Genomic DNA, 16,132 nt, shown 5'->3' with positions numbered 1-16,132 from the left:
GACTGGAAAATTACTACGAAATTGTCGATATTTAAGTGTTATATTTAAGCATCCTTATCTTTTCAATATAAATACTGAAACACAAATGGAATTATCTGCTCTGTGGTACTTGCTTCAAAATAAATCAGGGTTGCAAAGATGGGTGGCATACAGATCAAGATTGGTCATAAATTGGCCATGATGAAGTAGGTTTATTATACTACTGTACTTTCGTCTTTGTCTGAAATTTTCCATTAAAAATTTAAAAAGCACTACTCCAATGTCCACTATATGTAAGAGCACAAGTAGCTGGAGGCAACTAAACAATACCAGCTAAATTTTTACAAATTTAAGAAATTCCCAGTTATCTTAAAGCAAAAGAGCTCTGGGAAACTTAAAAGAGACTGTGACATGGCTGTGCAGTGCGAGGTCTGTACAATGTTTTAAGTATTACCACCAGTCACAGCAGCTTTATCAACTATGATCCATACAATAGCACCAAGTACCAGCCACGAGCACTACTCACCTACACACTTCCTCTCCTCAGCAGAGTCCCAAGGGACCAGCACACTCGCACTGGAAGGCTGTAACTTCTCTCACTGGCTACAGAAAATACTACCTTTAACTAACTACATATCTATAGTAAGTAATTTTACAGTGATCTCTCAGACCATCTTATACTCACCCACCCAATCTATGGACACATGGGTTAGGATTGCAAGGTATAATTTGCACACTTAAAATACATACTCACCAGAATGACTATAATAAAAAAAGACAAGTATTCACAAGATGTGAAGAAACTGCAATGCTTATGCATTGTGACAGGAATATTTTTAAATAGTACAGCCACTCTGGAAAAGAGTTTAGCAGTTTTTTTAGAAAATTAAACAAAAACTTTCCAGCCAACCCGACAATTTCATTCTTAGGGATCTAAGAGAAATGAAAACATACATCCACACAAAGGCAAATATGTGAATGTCCATAGCATCATTATTCATAATACCCCAAAAATATGAACAATCCAAACGTTCATCAACTGGTGAATAAACGAAACGTAGTACAGCCATATGCTGAAGGTTATGCAGCAATTAAATGAACCAAGTACAGGCATAGGCTAGAACATGAGAGAACATCAAAAACATCATGCTAAGAAGCTGGCCACAAAAGACTTCAAATTGTGTGACTCCATGCATGTGTAATTTCCAGATAGGGAAAACTTACGAAACAGAGGAAAGTGGCTGCCTGGGGCTGGGGGTAAGAGAGGGAATCAACTGTAAAGGACCACGAGGGGAACTTTTATGGGCTGATGGAAATGTTCTAAAACTGGATTGTGAGGATGGTTGCACAACTCTATGAATTTACTACAACCATCAAATTGTATATTTACAATGGGTGAATTTTATCATGTGTAAGTTATACCTCAGTAAAGTTTTGTTTGTTTTAAAAGTACCATCACACCAAAGTCTTAGGAATTACTGTTTTATAAAGCTCTGGCTGACAGCCTATTCTTTTAATTTCAATAGAAGGACTTTAAACATACTCTCAGGATTAAAAATATTAGCATCTGCTTGAAACCTAAACATGTGTTTTTTTTTAGATTTTTATTTATTTGACAGACAGATCACAAGTAGGCAGAGAGGCAGGCAGAGAGAGAGGAGGAGGAGGAGGAAGGCTCCCCACTGAGCAGAGAGCCCAATGTGAGGCTCGATCCCAGGACCCCGGGATCATGACCCGAGCCGAAGGCAGAGCCTTCAACCACTGAGCCACCCAGGCGCCCCCTAAACATGCTATTTTTAAAGGATTCCAAGTATATACATCTCTAAACTTTACTGATCAACTACTACTCTTTTAGCTACATCATGTTAATTGTGAGACAAATCATTGTCTACAGCCTACACCAACATTTTCTCTTAGCCACTTTTTCCCCTGAATGTATGCCCGACACTATTCCTTTTGGTAAAAATCTTGTTTTGTATTGCCCCAGTTTCCCATTAAATACAAAGTTTTCTTAGAGTACTTCATAACTTGAACTAGAATTTTAAGTAAATACTTATATTGAACATGCTGCTAAATATATACATTCTAAATACAAAATATTATCCTCTTTTTGTTTTGTTTCATCATTAAGCCATTCATGTATTGCCTCTGGCAAGTTTCAGACTTCATTGTTTCAAATCAAGCTTTGCTTTCACTATGGTTCAAAATCCTTCACTTTAAAATCATTTGATGGATTCTTCTTTCAAAGCAGTTGCGGTCTTCTATGGTCAGAACTGCTTTAATTTTGGTCTAACTCCCATCTCTTTCCATTCCACTGAAAAATCGGCCAAAGTGGTTATGTTCCCGCTTAAACCACACATTTAAAAAAAAAAAAAATTTAACCAAGCATTTTTCCCAAACCAAATTTCAAACAAAATGCCATTAATCTGTAAGAGATAAAGTAGGTAGCTATGGATAAAGTGGACGAAGAGGCACCCTGGCTCCATGACCCAACCTCACAGAATACAGCAGACTCAAGGGATGGCTTATAAACCAATGCTCTGCGTTAGAAGTCAAATTTCAGCACAGCACAAATACAAAAAGATTAAACTCAAAATATTTAAGCACTACTCATATGAAAAACTTGGGATATACTTAAATAAAAAATTGACTTTTTGGAACCTCAATTTTAAAAACAGATAATTCTAAAATAATCCCCAAAATAATGTCTTTTAAACTCCATAAATACATTACTTTTTAGGAATCCCATCTACTACAAAGACTGTGTACCCTTTATCATAATTTCCTTATTTATGACAGATTTTAAAAATAGATTAAGTAAAGCCAAAAGCCACAGTAAAACAGAACATTGAGCCTAGTGGAAAGCGGTTAAATAAATAAGTTGGTCAGCAGGAAATGCCAATTACCCAACAGGCAGTACAGGAAAGTAAGATGGCAAGAATGCTCTGGTAAAATCATTAATGTATCTGTATTATGAACTAAAAACAAACAAACAAACAAAAAAAAAACCACAGCACTATCTGCCTCCAGAATCAGATACAAATCAAGCAAATATTCAACCAAAATGGCAACAAATAGTAAGGATAAACCTGGAAAAGGGGATTTGTATTGATAAGAATTTTCAAGTTTATATTAACTACAAAATATAAACCCCTTCCCCTCAGAAATCAAAGGTAAAGATACCATGACATATAACTTCACCAAATTTCTATAAAATAAAAATAGAAATTATTGCTATATGACTGTAAAAATGGAGGCAAGTAAAGAGTTTAGAAATATACTCGTTTATAATCAATTATGATGAGCCATAATTTGAACCCTAATTATCACATTATTAAAAATCACAATTCAGGTATTGTGTCCTCAGTTATTAAGATATATGTTAAATAGTTCACATTTTAAAAACATTTTATCATTACATAATCAAATTTGATAAAATTTTATCAAAACATCTATGTATTCAATATAAATTATATTGTTAAAAAGTTTTATAAAGTAACATTTAAAGAAAACTGCTGAGGTGCCAAATAATTATTTTCTATTAAATATACAACTTAACATTTAAAACTACATAAATTAATTCTTGCTAAAAGTTGATTCAGGTTTACAAAGGCATACTTTGTGAACTATAGTAAATTTCCCCAGCACCACTTTCCTTTTCCATTCCAAAATTCTTTCATTAGGTTTAACTTTCTTCTGTCATTCATATGTAAAAGTTACAGGTTTACAATACGTAGTCTTCATAGTAACATGTTTTTAAAAAATCTAAGCAAAGTGCACATTAAACTAGCTACAACTACCCAAATTCCTTATCATCAAATAAAAAATAGATAAACACTTCATTCACTTAAATCTTTCTGAGGAAAAAAGAATAGTATAGCCTTGCTTAAATAAGAATTCCCCAGTAAGGATATTATATAAAAGATTTCCCATGTTATTTACTTTCTCTCATTAAAACTTTTTAAAAGTCTAATGAAGAACACACACTTATAATGCCATATTACACAACTACAGTACTGTTAATTAAATAAAGCAGCCCAGTATAGTTGTAAACATTTTAGAAATGTAGTAAACAAGACTTGGCATGTCTTTTCTTCCCAAAACTTGCCATTACAATGCTCTTTCCATGAATAATTATTCTTCCTGGAAAAGTTTAAGGTGTATTTTAGCCTTTAAAATATTACACTGAAATAATATGTGAAAAGATTTAGTCATGGCAATTTCACTGAAGCTTTTATTGCCTCTGTTGGTAATATGACAGGGATTGTAAGAAGCACAATTGAACTTACAGAGATATGCAGATGATAGTCACTAAAGATAATCTTGATCTCAAGTATTTTTTATGTGGGCACTTCTAATTTTATACACTTTACTATTTAAAAAGCATTACATTTTAAAATGTGTACCTGTTTTGACATTTGGCAAAAAGGAAACTGTACCTGTGGTTCAATTTGAAACAAAGAATCAGCCTGGGGAGTTTACCGAAATGAAGACTGAAACACTTAATGAATTAAAGCATTTCAAGTTGTGTGTGTTTGCACATGTGTGTGTATCTTTCAACCTCTCTCTCTGTCAAACTCTCCCACAGACACATTCACACACATACATGGCCATATGTATAAGCATTTTTTTAGTACAAAATATTCCCTGTAACCAGATATTTATCCTCAAAATAATCACACCACATTAAACCAGTCTTCTCTTTTCAGCCCTAGTAATAGTACTGTTTAATTCTAAGATGCCATCATAGAGTGAACAACCTTAACTTTTATGCTACATAATTATATTCAAAGCTTTATGTATTTTTTGTTTATAATTACACAGTAATTATAAATGTTTAGTACCAAAATGATGACAAACACTATTTTGTTGAAAAAGGTCTTGCATTTAAAAGGAAAAGTCTGTAAACCCAAGGCACTAAGCCATGAACCAATGTCAGACTTCTAAGTAAAACCATTTATATTGAAGGAAGAAAAAAAAAGCTAATGGGATCTCATTTTAAAACACAGCATACTCGAATTAATCAATCCGAAAACAATACCATAACTCAAAATCTTCAAGACAAAAAAACAAAATAGTACATATATATATATATCTTTTTAAATTTTTCATAATTGAAGTTCCTCTTTATATTTACAAATATGAAATCAGGAAATACTGAAAGCAGCAGGATTCTTCTTTTTTTCTTTTTCCTTTTTTTAAAATAACCAATTCCAGTAACCCGAACAGAAGTTTTCAAAATATTCTTTTGGTAGAATTATATTCTTGAGTTAAAGTTATGATTGGAATATTAATATAGTTATCTATGGGGAAAGCTCCATTTCAGAAACTGTGTAAATAAAAAGTAGTTGTAAGATGTCATTGTTTCTTAAAATCATTTCCACATCTACATAAAACATACTGCTATTCTGAAGTACATTCCTTTGATAATTTTAACATTGGTATCTTAAGAGAGTTGCCTGGATATACCAAGCAAAAACCTATTCCTTGCTAAAAACCAAAGCCATCCAATATATGAAGTTTTACGTTTTTTTTTTTACTTGCCTTACAGAAATGTTTAAGACAGTGAGAAACCCTTCACACGTCAGGAAGTGAACAGAGAAATGAGGCATTTTCAGCAAGAAAGCAGTTCATGGGTCTTGTAACGAAAAAAATACAAGATAGAATTCTGCTTTGATGTGAAAACTGAGCTAATTTGAACGAAACAAAAAAAGTGAAGAAACTAAATAATTTACAAGAATAAAAACCAGATTGGTATTTTGCATCAAGTACATGCTTGCTTGAAAATTTTTGCTCCTGAAGTAAGTATTTGGCAACCACAGTGATTAGCAGTTAAAGCAATTTCAACAAAATAAGAAGTCATCAAAAATGGACTATTTGTCTGAAAGCAGTACCTATAAGGATTGAACTTCATGGCTCATCATGACCATTTTCAAAATTTAATTCCTACTATCTTCTTATAAATTAAGAGAATTTCATTTGTGTTCCATAGTGTGCTGACAAAAACAAACAAAAAAAAAAAACAAACCAAAACAAAAATAAACCCTCATGCCTAAATTTAGAATATTGTATTGTGTAACAATCTAAAACATTCAAAACAAATTAAATAGTTTAACTTATTCGACAGGCATATAAGCATTTCAAAATCATAATGAAATCCAATTATGCAGTGCATAATGTAGACAGGAGTAAAATCTAACATTATGCAGACATTTCCTAAATAAAAGTTCCCTGTAAGACAACTATATATAAACATGGGTAAGGTAAGTGCAGACTAGTTCTGTGGAACCTTTGAAATCGAGGGTCTGAAACACAATAAATTTTTCAGGTAGGCATACCAAGTTATCCTAAAAATTTCTCACGTTGGTTATTTTGACATCGGTTACTCTACTCACATCAACAATACATGTGATCTGCCAGGAAAAAAAAAAATCCCCCCAAACCAAACACCATTCCAGATCTGGTACACTTAAATATATCACTCTTATTGGAAGTGCTATCAGCATAGTCTTTGCAACTAGCCCAAAGCATATATTTAAGAAGTTTTTATAAATTTTTTGTGATGTTCATATGTTTAATTCTTATGCCAAACTGTTTTCTGATGAAGACAGCATTGTGCTTTATGCAAGAATGGAAACCTCAAAATAATCACCATAAAGCTTCTAAGACTTATGGGAGAATAAACTAGGATGGTCCACAGATATAAGATGAAATCCACAATGTTGGAATTATAAATGTTTAGAGCGGCCCAGACTAGAAGACAAGCCCAAACCACCATTAGAAGAATGAAATACGATATGGTCCAAGATGTATCCTTAAAGTTTTGACACAACCCTCAGTCTGAATTGTGAGGATTGATCTTCAGTTCAGTCCAGCCAGCAGAAATTGACTGTGCAATTTTCCGTTGTATTTATTGTACAGACTATGTACATTCTAGAAGGTTCCTTTAGTGCTACACTGTTGTACTTTTTGTCCCAGCAATTTGAGGGCGTGCAAATTCCACAAAGTCATCAATAAGAACAGGCCATGCTCCTGGGAGGGGGAGGGGGAGTATGGGAACAAAGAAAGGAAGAAAAGCAGAAATAAAACATTTTAGAGAATCCTTTACTTCTTAAAATACCTTCGCCATAACAGTTAGAGTATATCATTACAAATATTCCCACTGGTAAGTCTTCCAAAATTCTGACTTTTTAGAGTTTCTACCTAAAATATTCCTGTATTCTCTCTATTATTCTAAAACTTGATAATCCCCTGAATAATAAATAATAACTCTTCTGGTAATCAATCAACAATATCATGGTTTTCTGAAGGCCACTGAACTGGCAGCTTAAATGGCGAGGCTATAGTGGCATGCTGTCAGCACTGAGAGCATAGGTAGGAGGAAAAAAGTTTCCAGGTGTTTTGTGGCAAACTTACAACAGAAATCAACAGTAAGTATCAAACTCTATCCTCCTTCATGATAATAAATTATTAAAAGACTTTGAATAGCACATATGCATGCCTCTAAACATCCACACGCGAACCTCCGCATCAGGAAGTTCTCCTGTTTTGTGTAAGGCCTTACAGAAAGCACAATTATCATCAGTCATACCCAGGATTAGATATTTCTCACTTGTTACTGAAGACTGTACACCATATGAAAACAAAGAGAAAAAAAAAATCATCTCTGATTAAATAGTTCCAGGACACTTTTAAGGAAGCCAAAGGCATTGGAGATTTTCCAAAGAGCACCTCTGTCTATTCGACAATCTCAAAAATGCATCATATCCTGGTAATTCTCAAGGGAGGCTAGGTAAGGAAGTGTGAAGAAATCAATGTAAACCACTGCCACTTCTCAAAAAATAAAAGCACAGGTCCCCGTAGCAGATGGTAATATCATCTTTTTACATATATGAAAAAATATCAGAAAAGAATCCAACTGATGATCATTTATTGAATGCCAACAGTACTACAATAGGCAGCTGAAGTACATTTCAAATTTAACAAAGCCACTAACCTTGAGTTTACAGTCAAGTTCACAGACAAGACAAACAGGTAACAATAAAAACACAAATACTAAAGTATATTAAGACAAGCAGTATAAGTAAACTGAAAACCTAAAACATGGATGGAAACTACTCATGCCTTTCTGGAAGATAGGATGACTGAGGTGGTATTTAAAGAAACAGAACAACATAGACTAGTAAAGAGGACAAAAGCATTTTACACATTCAAAACAACACAAATAAAAGGTCAGAGGACAGAAATCCAACTCCATGAAAGCAGAAGTAGATAAGAAGTTCAAAAGTATGCAATAAAGTAAAACAAAAACAAAACCAATATTAGTAAGGCAAAAACATTCATTACCTTCTTCATCATAATTAGACATGTCGTCTGCAATCATTGTACTGAAGTCTAAAAGAAGATTCCAAGTATCTTTTGGTATGGATCGTTTATGATGTTCCTATTTTTAAAAAATAAGCAAAAACATCCAAATCACCAAAGAGAGTTTCAAAATATCAGCCCAAATGATGCTAAATTCAAGAATGCAAAATAACTTGTGTAATGAAATTCTGGTAATCAAATTTCTCATTCTATGTCCACTACACACTCTGAGATGAGTTAGTCATGCTTTAAAAAATGTTCATTTATCTTCAAAGAAAGTAAAAATGTACAGAAAAGATGGAGCTGCAGAAAACATGAACTTACCAACAAAAATTTATTCCATAAGTCTAAGAATTTAAATCTTCCATTAAGCACTAAATTCCAGTAGGCAATGGCCATTTCTAGATCTGTAATATTAAAAATAAATTATGTATTTCAAATTCCATGAATATTTATCCCTGAAAAAAAAAAAACCAGGTAAGACCAAAGATAGCCCTTTAAAAATATTTTTAAAAATTTAAAAAAGTTTTGTCCTGACTACTTATTCATAAAATTTTCAAATACGATAAGACCATGGTTTGTATCCTGACTCCCTCACTAATGAACAGTCCCTTCTGGGCAGGAAGAATACCACTTACCTCACAGGGGGGTTCTGAAGTCTAAACTGCATAATGCAGAGAAGCATACTTGACCGAGATAAGTATTAAAGATAAGTATTAAAATGTACATCACTGTTTCTCAACTTCAGCAACTCTGACATTTGGGATCCAATAATTTTTCGTTGTCTGCCCCCAGTTGAGACCCACTAATGTACAACTACAGTTTGTAATGCAAACGACTGCTTTCCACAATGACTGAATCTGACTTCAGAGACACTAAGAATACTGATTTAAAAATTAAAATTCATCAACTAAGATTTGCTTTTGGAAAAGTTTTGAAGACAATATAAATGGCTACTTAACTGGGTTTTATAGCAGAGTGAAACCATACCACTACATGACAAAGTACAATACCTGTCATGACAGAAAGAACTATGACCTCTTTCAAGGAACTAAACCTGTTAAGAAAGTATCAAGCTTTTATGAGTAAATTTACATCTCCAGATCAGGAAAAATTATATCCCAAGGAACGTAAAAGTCCTTTCAGATATGATCTCCAAACCACCCCTAAAGAATCCTGAGACCAGGAAAGACACCAAAAAGGCTCACATCCTACCTCAAAGAACAATATACAGGCCATAAGAAAATAATCCCCTTCTGCACTGGAACTTCAGTTCTTCAAGGATAGGAACCGGATATCCCCAAACGAGCAGACCGAAACACACAGTATGCATTCCGAAACCGCTGAATCAATGAACTTCCTACAGTTCCATGTGGAAATACACTACTTACCTTCAAGTCCATTATTATGTCTTCCTTCAAACTCAGTGGAAAAGGTGTCACTTTATCTCTTACCAAAAGATAAGCCCCTAACACCACTGTTCTCAAGCCAATACCATCCTTCAGGAATCTTACCGCTGGTTAATTTTCCTCTCTCCCTACATCAACTTTGCCCTGTCTTCTGACTTTTCCCCCTTCATAAAGAAATATGTTCAGGTTATAGAACTTACCTTTGGAAAAAAAAAAAACTTTCTTAGATCTCTCATCCCGTTAACTAGCTAACTAGCTACCTCTTTCTCTTTTGCTTCACAGATAATCTTAAAACAGCACATGAAGTCTTCTACTTTTATACATAATGTGCTCCTGAAATCAAATCTAAAAGTCAAATTCGGATCCTCAGGTTTTAAGAAAACTAGAAATATGACACTAACTCCGAATTGTAATACCTTTAAATCTTTGCAGTCTTTAAGGCTCTACAGCCTATATTCCTCTAAGGTTCTTCAATTTTGTTCTTTTCTTTTAAAGATTAAACATACTAACTGTGTGGCTCAAGTGCAGCACAAAGGCTGTCATTAGCATGTTAATGATTTTCTTCTTCCTTTCAAATGCATGAAATGTATAACTAAGCTTATTGCTAGGGCTAGCATTTTTTTCCCTTTTCAACTAATTTTCACAAAATAAGGATAAGAAACAACAGAGATATTCAAATAACTACAAACCAGGAGACACCTATAAATGCCCATTTGTCAGCTGATACATGAAAGAAAGAATCTGACAAGGGCATAAGTGTATGTGAATGATGTTTGAAGGTTTAGGTTATTCAAGAAGAGAATTTTTTTTTTTTTGTAATCTACATTCATTGCCCCATTTCCTCACCTCCCACACACTTTTTTTTTTTTTTAAGATTTTTATTTATTTATTTGACAGACAGAGATCACAAGGAGACAGAGAGGCGGGCAGAGAGAGAGGAAGGGAAGCAGGCTCCCTGCTGAGCAGAGAGCCGATGCCCAGCTCCATCCCAGGACTCTGGGATCACAACCTGAGCGGAAGGCAGAGTTTAACCCACTGAGCCACCCAGGCGCCCCTCCCACACACTCTTTAATTCTATAAACTAGCGTGTACCTCTGTCACTCTACTGAAAGTAATCTCTACCTATTAAACACTTTTTATGTCCTTATTTTGGTTGCCAAATAAACACTTTGATGTCCTTAATTTACTTGGCTCTCTGTCATATTGGACAAAACTGAATACACCTTCTACATGGAACTGTCATTCAGCTTTAACTGATAGCACTCTATTAATAATTTTCCTCTGTCCCCTCTGGCTTTCTCTTTTATTGGCTCCCCTTCCTCCATTCTTCTATTCGATGTTGGTGTTCTGTAATACTGTATGTCAGCAATAACCATTTCTACCCTCCGCAGATTTTTCAAACCCTTACACCTTTTCCCACGTCATACTCTTCAACAACTCCTAAATATGAATCCTTTATCTCTATGTTCTAGATTCACGTATCAAATTGCCCAAGGACATCTTCAACTGGGTATCCATAAACAGCTCAAATTCAATAGAGCTCAAACTGAACTCATTATCCTCCTCTACAGACCTGCTATTCCTTCTCTCAGCGTCCTCACCCTAGAGTGTTTCTCAATGAAACACAATGTCCACATTGTGAAGAACTGCCCTATACACTGTATGACATTCAGCACCCTCCTAATGCCAGAGGAAACCCTCAGTCATTATGACAACCAAAAAACACATGCATACATTTCCAAATGTTCCCTAAAGGTGTTCAGAATTGATAGAGAAACTCCTTTTTTCCTCATCACACACTTTCAGTCAAAGCACTTTCATTTTAGCTTCTAAGTACGTTTTTAAAAAATCTCTTCTCCATCCTTACTACAGGACCAATGCTAGAGTCCTCTTCCAGCTAAATCACTGCAAGAGCCTATAACCAATCACTCTTCCTTTAGTTCTGACTCCACTCCTTTTGAAGAACCACAATGCTTTCACATGAACCTTTCAGGCATATATATTGTCACCTCCATGTTAAAATTCTTCGATGATTAAAACAACGAGATACCACTACACACCTTTTGAAATGGCCAAAATCCAAAACACTGACAACAACAAATGCTGGCGAGGATGTGAAGCAACAAGAACTCTCATTCATTGCTGGTGGGAATACAAAACAGTACAGCTACTTTGGAAGACAGTTTGGCAGTTTCAAAACTAAACATACCCTTACCATATGATTCAGCAATTGCAATCCTTGGTATTTACCCAAATGAACTCAAAACTTATGTCCATGCAAAAACCTGCACATGAATGTTTATAGCAGCTTTATTCATAATGGCCAAAAGTTTGAAGCAACCAAAATGTCCTTTAGTAGACAGAGAGATCATATAAACTGTGGTATAACCAGACAAAGGAATACTATTCAGTGTTAAAAGAAAATGAGCTATAAAGCCATGAAAAGATATGCAGGAAAACAAATGCATATTAATATTACTAAGTGAAAGAAGCCAGTCAGAAAAGGCTAACTCTGAAAAAGGAAAACTATGGAGACAGTAAAAAAAATCAGCAGTCGCCAGAGGTTAGGAGGGAGGAAAGGATGAATAGGCAAAGCAGAGGACTTTAAGGGCAGTGAAAATTCTCTGCAGGATGCTATAATGATAGATAACATGTTGTTATTATATTTGTCCAAGCCCACAGAATGTACACCAAGAGTGAACCCTAATGTAAACCTGAACTCTGGGTGATAATGATGCATCAGTACACCTATATTGTACACCCAACTGTAAGAAATAGTACTACTTTTGTGAGGGATGTTGATAGTGGAAGGAACTATGTATGTGTGGGGGCAGAGGGTACATGGAAAATCTCTGTATCTTCTGTTCAGTTTTGCTGTAAACCTAAAACAGCTCAAAAAATAATGTCTACTAAAAATTTTTTTTTTAAATCTCCAATAATTTTCCTATTGCCTTCAGATAAAATCTACACTTCTAGTTAAATGAACTTATTTGTAGTTCCTCAAAGATGCTAGGTCTCTCACCTCTGAACAACTGAACTTGCTAATCACTCCACAAGAGATGGCTTCTATTTTTTTTTTTTTTTTTGCCTCAAAAACATATACTCATTCTTCACAGCTCAAAAATTAATCATCTTCGCTTGCAGATCCTGCACTGGAGGAGATGCACGCAGCTAACATTGTCTTCCTCACTCGACTCTTACAGCCAGTTCTCTCTGGGCACGATGGCAACTCTTAAGGAAACACCTGATTGCACCAGTTGCAGAAGAAGAGACAACCATTCCCAAACAAGATCACTGTAGTGGGTGTTAGACAAGTTGTTATGGCATGCGCCATCAGCATTCTAGGAAAGTATCTAGCTGATCGACTTGCCTGTGTGGATGTTTTGGAAGACAAACTCAAAGGAGAAATGATGGATCTGCAACATGGGAGCTTATTTCTTCAGACATCTAAAATTGTGGCAGATAAAGATTGCTCTGTGACTGCCAATTCTAAGACTGTGGTGGTGACTGCAGGAATCCACCAACAATGGAGAGAGCCGGCTCAATCTTCAAATTCATTATTCCACAGGTAGTCAAGTACAGTCCTGACTGTATCATAATTGTGGTTTCCAACCCAGTGGATATTCTCAAACATGTTACCTGGAAACTAAGTGGACCATGCAAGCACCATGTCATTAGAAGTAGGGAGTCTGAATTCTGCTAGATTTTGCTATCTTATGGCTGAAAAACTTGGCATTCATCCAGCAGCTGCCATGGATGGATTCTGGGAGAAAATATGGTGACTCAAGGGTTATGGGTGTGGACACAAGGTTGTGTGGAGTGGACTGAATGTGGGACATTTCTCTTCAGGAACTGAATCCAGAAATGGGAACAGACAATGACAGTGAAAATTAGAACAAAGTGTCTAAGACAGTGGTTGAAAGTGCCTATACAGTCATCAAGCTAAAAGGATATACCAACTGGGCCACTAGACTAAGTGTGGCTGATCTCACTGAATCCATGTTGAAAAATCTATCCAGGATTCATCCGGTGTCAACAGTGGTAAGAGGATATAAGGTACTGAGAACGAAGTCTTCCTGAGCCTTCCATGTATCCTGAGCGCTCAGGTCTTAACCAGTGTGATCAACCAGAAGCTGAAGGATGGTGAGGTTGCCCAGCTCAAGAAAAGTGTAGATACCTTGTGGAACATCCAGAAAGACCTAAAAGATCTGTGACTTCTGGCTTCTAGGCTGTAGAAATTTAAAACTACAATGTGATTAACTTGTGAGCCTTTAGTTTTTCATCCATATACATGATCACAGTGTGCTTTTATTTTCCTAAATATGTGAATCTGGGCTCACAGATCAAAGCCCACGCTTGGTTTAATGCTTGCAATATGAGCCCTTGAACAAGTAAAATTAACCACTGTTGTGTGAAAAAAAAAATTAATCGTCTTTGTGAAGACTTTGCAAACTCACCCAGACAAACTTAAGAAGCTACTGACTCTATGCTCACAGAGTAAAGAGTCAATAAATATTTTTGAATGAAAAAAGTATACTCTAAAAGATTTAATAACTTATAATTAAGACCTGAAATGCAGGGGTGCCTGGGTGATTCAGCTAGTTAAGTGTCCAACTTAGTTTCAGCTCAGGTCATGATCTCAGGGTTCTGAGACTGAGTCCCACATTGGGCTCCACATGAAGTAAGGAGTCTGCTTGAAGTTCTCTCCCTCTAACCCCTTCCACGCCCCCCACCTGGCTCGCTTATGTTATGTGTGTATACATGCCCTCTCTTTCTCCTTCCCTCCCTCTTTCCCTCAAATAAATAAATAAAATCTTTAAAAAAAAGAATTGAAATGCGTAAGACTGTACAGAGATAAAACGGCAATTGCCTTTTAGCAATTTAGAAAAACTGCCCTTTAGATAGAAATGACTGCGTGACAGAGAGAAGAGCCTAGCTAGAGAGAAGTAGTTTGAAATAGTATTTTAGCCTCTTAAATTCCAACTCTACCACTAGTTAAGGAAACTTGGGCAAGTGATTTGCCTCTCTATAATTCTGTTTAAAATATATTTAACAGTACCTACTCTCACAGGGTTGCTGTAAGGATTAAATGAGTTAATAGACATAAGACATTCAGAACAGTGCCTGGTAAATAATAAGTGAGTCCTTACTATCACTATTATTTATTTTTAATAATTTTTAGAATTATTATTAGAGATTCTGAAGCAGTATTGGAAAACAGAGCAAATTCGACAAGAAGGTAACAAGTGGCAACAATGGTTATAATAAATAGAAGGAAAATACAGAGGAAAAAGAGACAAGCACAAGCAAATAACAAAACTGCCTAAAACTGATACTTGCAGAATGAATTTTTAAGCCCTTATAGTAAAATTAAAAATTTGAGGTAATCCCAGTGTCAAACAAAATCAACAAGGCAACGTGGGATTTCATAAAAGGTGATAAACTGAGTGCTGAATGAACATGGAAATGAATTGAGACTGGATCCAAATACTGTCCCTAAGGGAAACAAAATGTTGCCAACTCACTAGGGAAGATGGAAAGGTGATTAACAATCCTATTCACAATGTCTTCATTTATTTAGAAATATCCAAAGTTAGCACAATGTAATATTAAAAAAAAAAAAAAAAAAACCAGAACAGGGAGCCAGAAAATCTCGGACTGAATCCCAGTTCTACCAACTCTAAAGTTACATTACCTTAGTAGGTCAACCTTTCTATCCACGAATTTCTCCATCTTTACGACAAAGGGGATGATAGGTTTTTTACACAGCTCAAAGGGTTGTTACAAGAACCAAATGGGATTACACAGATGAAAATATACCTTAAAAACACTCTATAAAATTATTTCTAAATATTAAATGTCTAACAAATAATCTTAAAATTTTTTTTGAAGATTTTATTTATTTGACAGAGAGAGATCACAAGTAGGCAGAGAGGCGGGGGGGGGGGGGGGAGGGGGGAGCAGGCACCCTGCTGAGCAGAGAGCCAGATGTGGGGCTTGACCCCAGGACCCTGGAATCATGACCCAAGCCGAAGGCAGAGGCTTTAACCCACTGAGCCACCCAGGCGCCCCAATCTTAAAATTTTTTAAATCAACTGCACAGGTATAAGATTCTAGCTGAACCACGGTTCACAAGAAAATAACCTACAATCTGTAGTCTGATAAAAGTTCAGGATGGTCCTAAAAAGGCATGGTTGTTAGAGAACAAACGTAATTTTTGACCAAACAGAATGAACAGTCTCACAAAAAATAACAGACTCATGGCGTTCTACATTAAACAGCCTCCTTCTGGAGTATTCAGCTTTAAGAGCTCTATTTTGAGAGAATCTGAGAAATTGGAAATGTGCCTGGTAGGGGACAGTAACAGGAATAACAAAGGT

The 16,132-nt window shown here is 35.4% G+C and overlaps 1 protein-coding gene and 1 pseudogene across 2 annotated transcripts in view; one reads left to right on the top strand and one right to left on the bottom strand.

Moving 5' to 3' along the window:
- Positions 1–4,190: 4,190 nt before the first annotated feature.
- The window catches only part of LOC111148984 (defective in cullin neddylation 1 domain containing 1), a 32,228-nt gene continuing 20,286 nt past the window's right edge, over positions 4,191–16,132 (bottom strand). Inside the window, exons 5-7 of one of the 2 annotated variants that reach the window (XM_022505850.1) lie at positions 8,668–8,750; positions 8,326–8,422; positions 4,191–7,011 (exon numbers count right to left, since the gene is read on the bottom strand). In XM_022505850.1, coding sequence (XP_022361558.1) covers positions 6,932–7,011; positions 8,326–8,422; positions 8,668–8,750 — 260 coding nt within the window. In that variant the 3' untranslated portion in view covers positions 4,191–6,931. The remainder of the gene's footprint in view (positions 7,012–8,325; positions 8,423–8,667; positions 8,751–16,132) is intronic. The other variant, XM_022505858.1, reaches the window with a different exon arrangement.
- Positions 9,377–14,178, top strand: LOC111147243 (annotated as a pseudogene).

The sequence above is a fragment of the Enhydra lutris genome, unplaced genomic scaffold (assembly GCF_002288905.1).
Source record: "Enhydra lutris kenyoni isolate GAN:26980312 unplaced genomic scaffold, ASM228890v2 scaffoldscaffold2, whole genome shotgun sequence".
Classification (NCBI taxonomy): Eukaryota; Metazoa; Chordata; class Mammalia; order Carnivora; family Mustelidae; genus Enhydra; species Enhydra lutris.
Note: the sequence above shows the minus strand (reverse complement) of the source record. Positions and strands in the feature narration are given on the sequence as shown.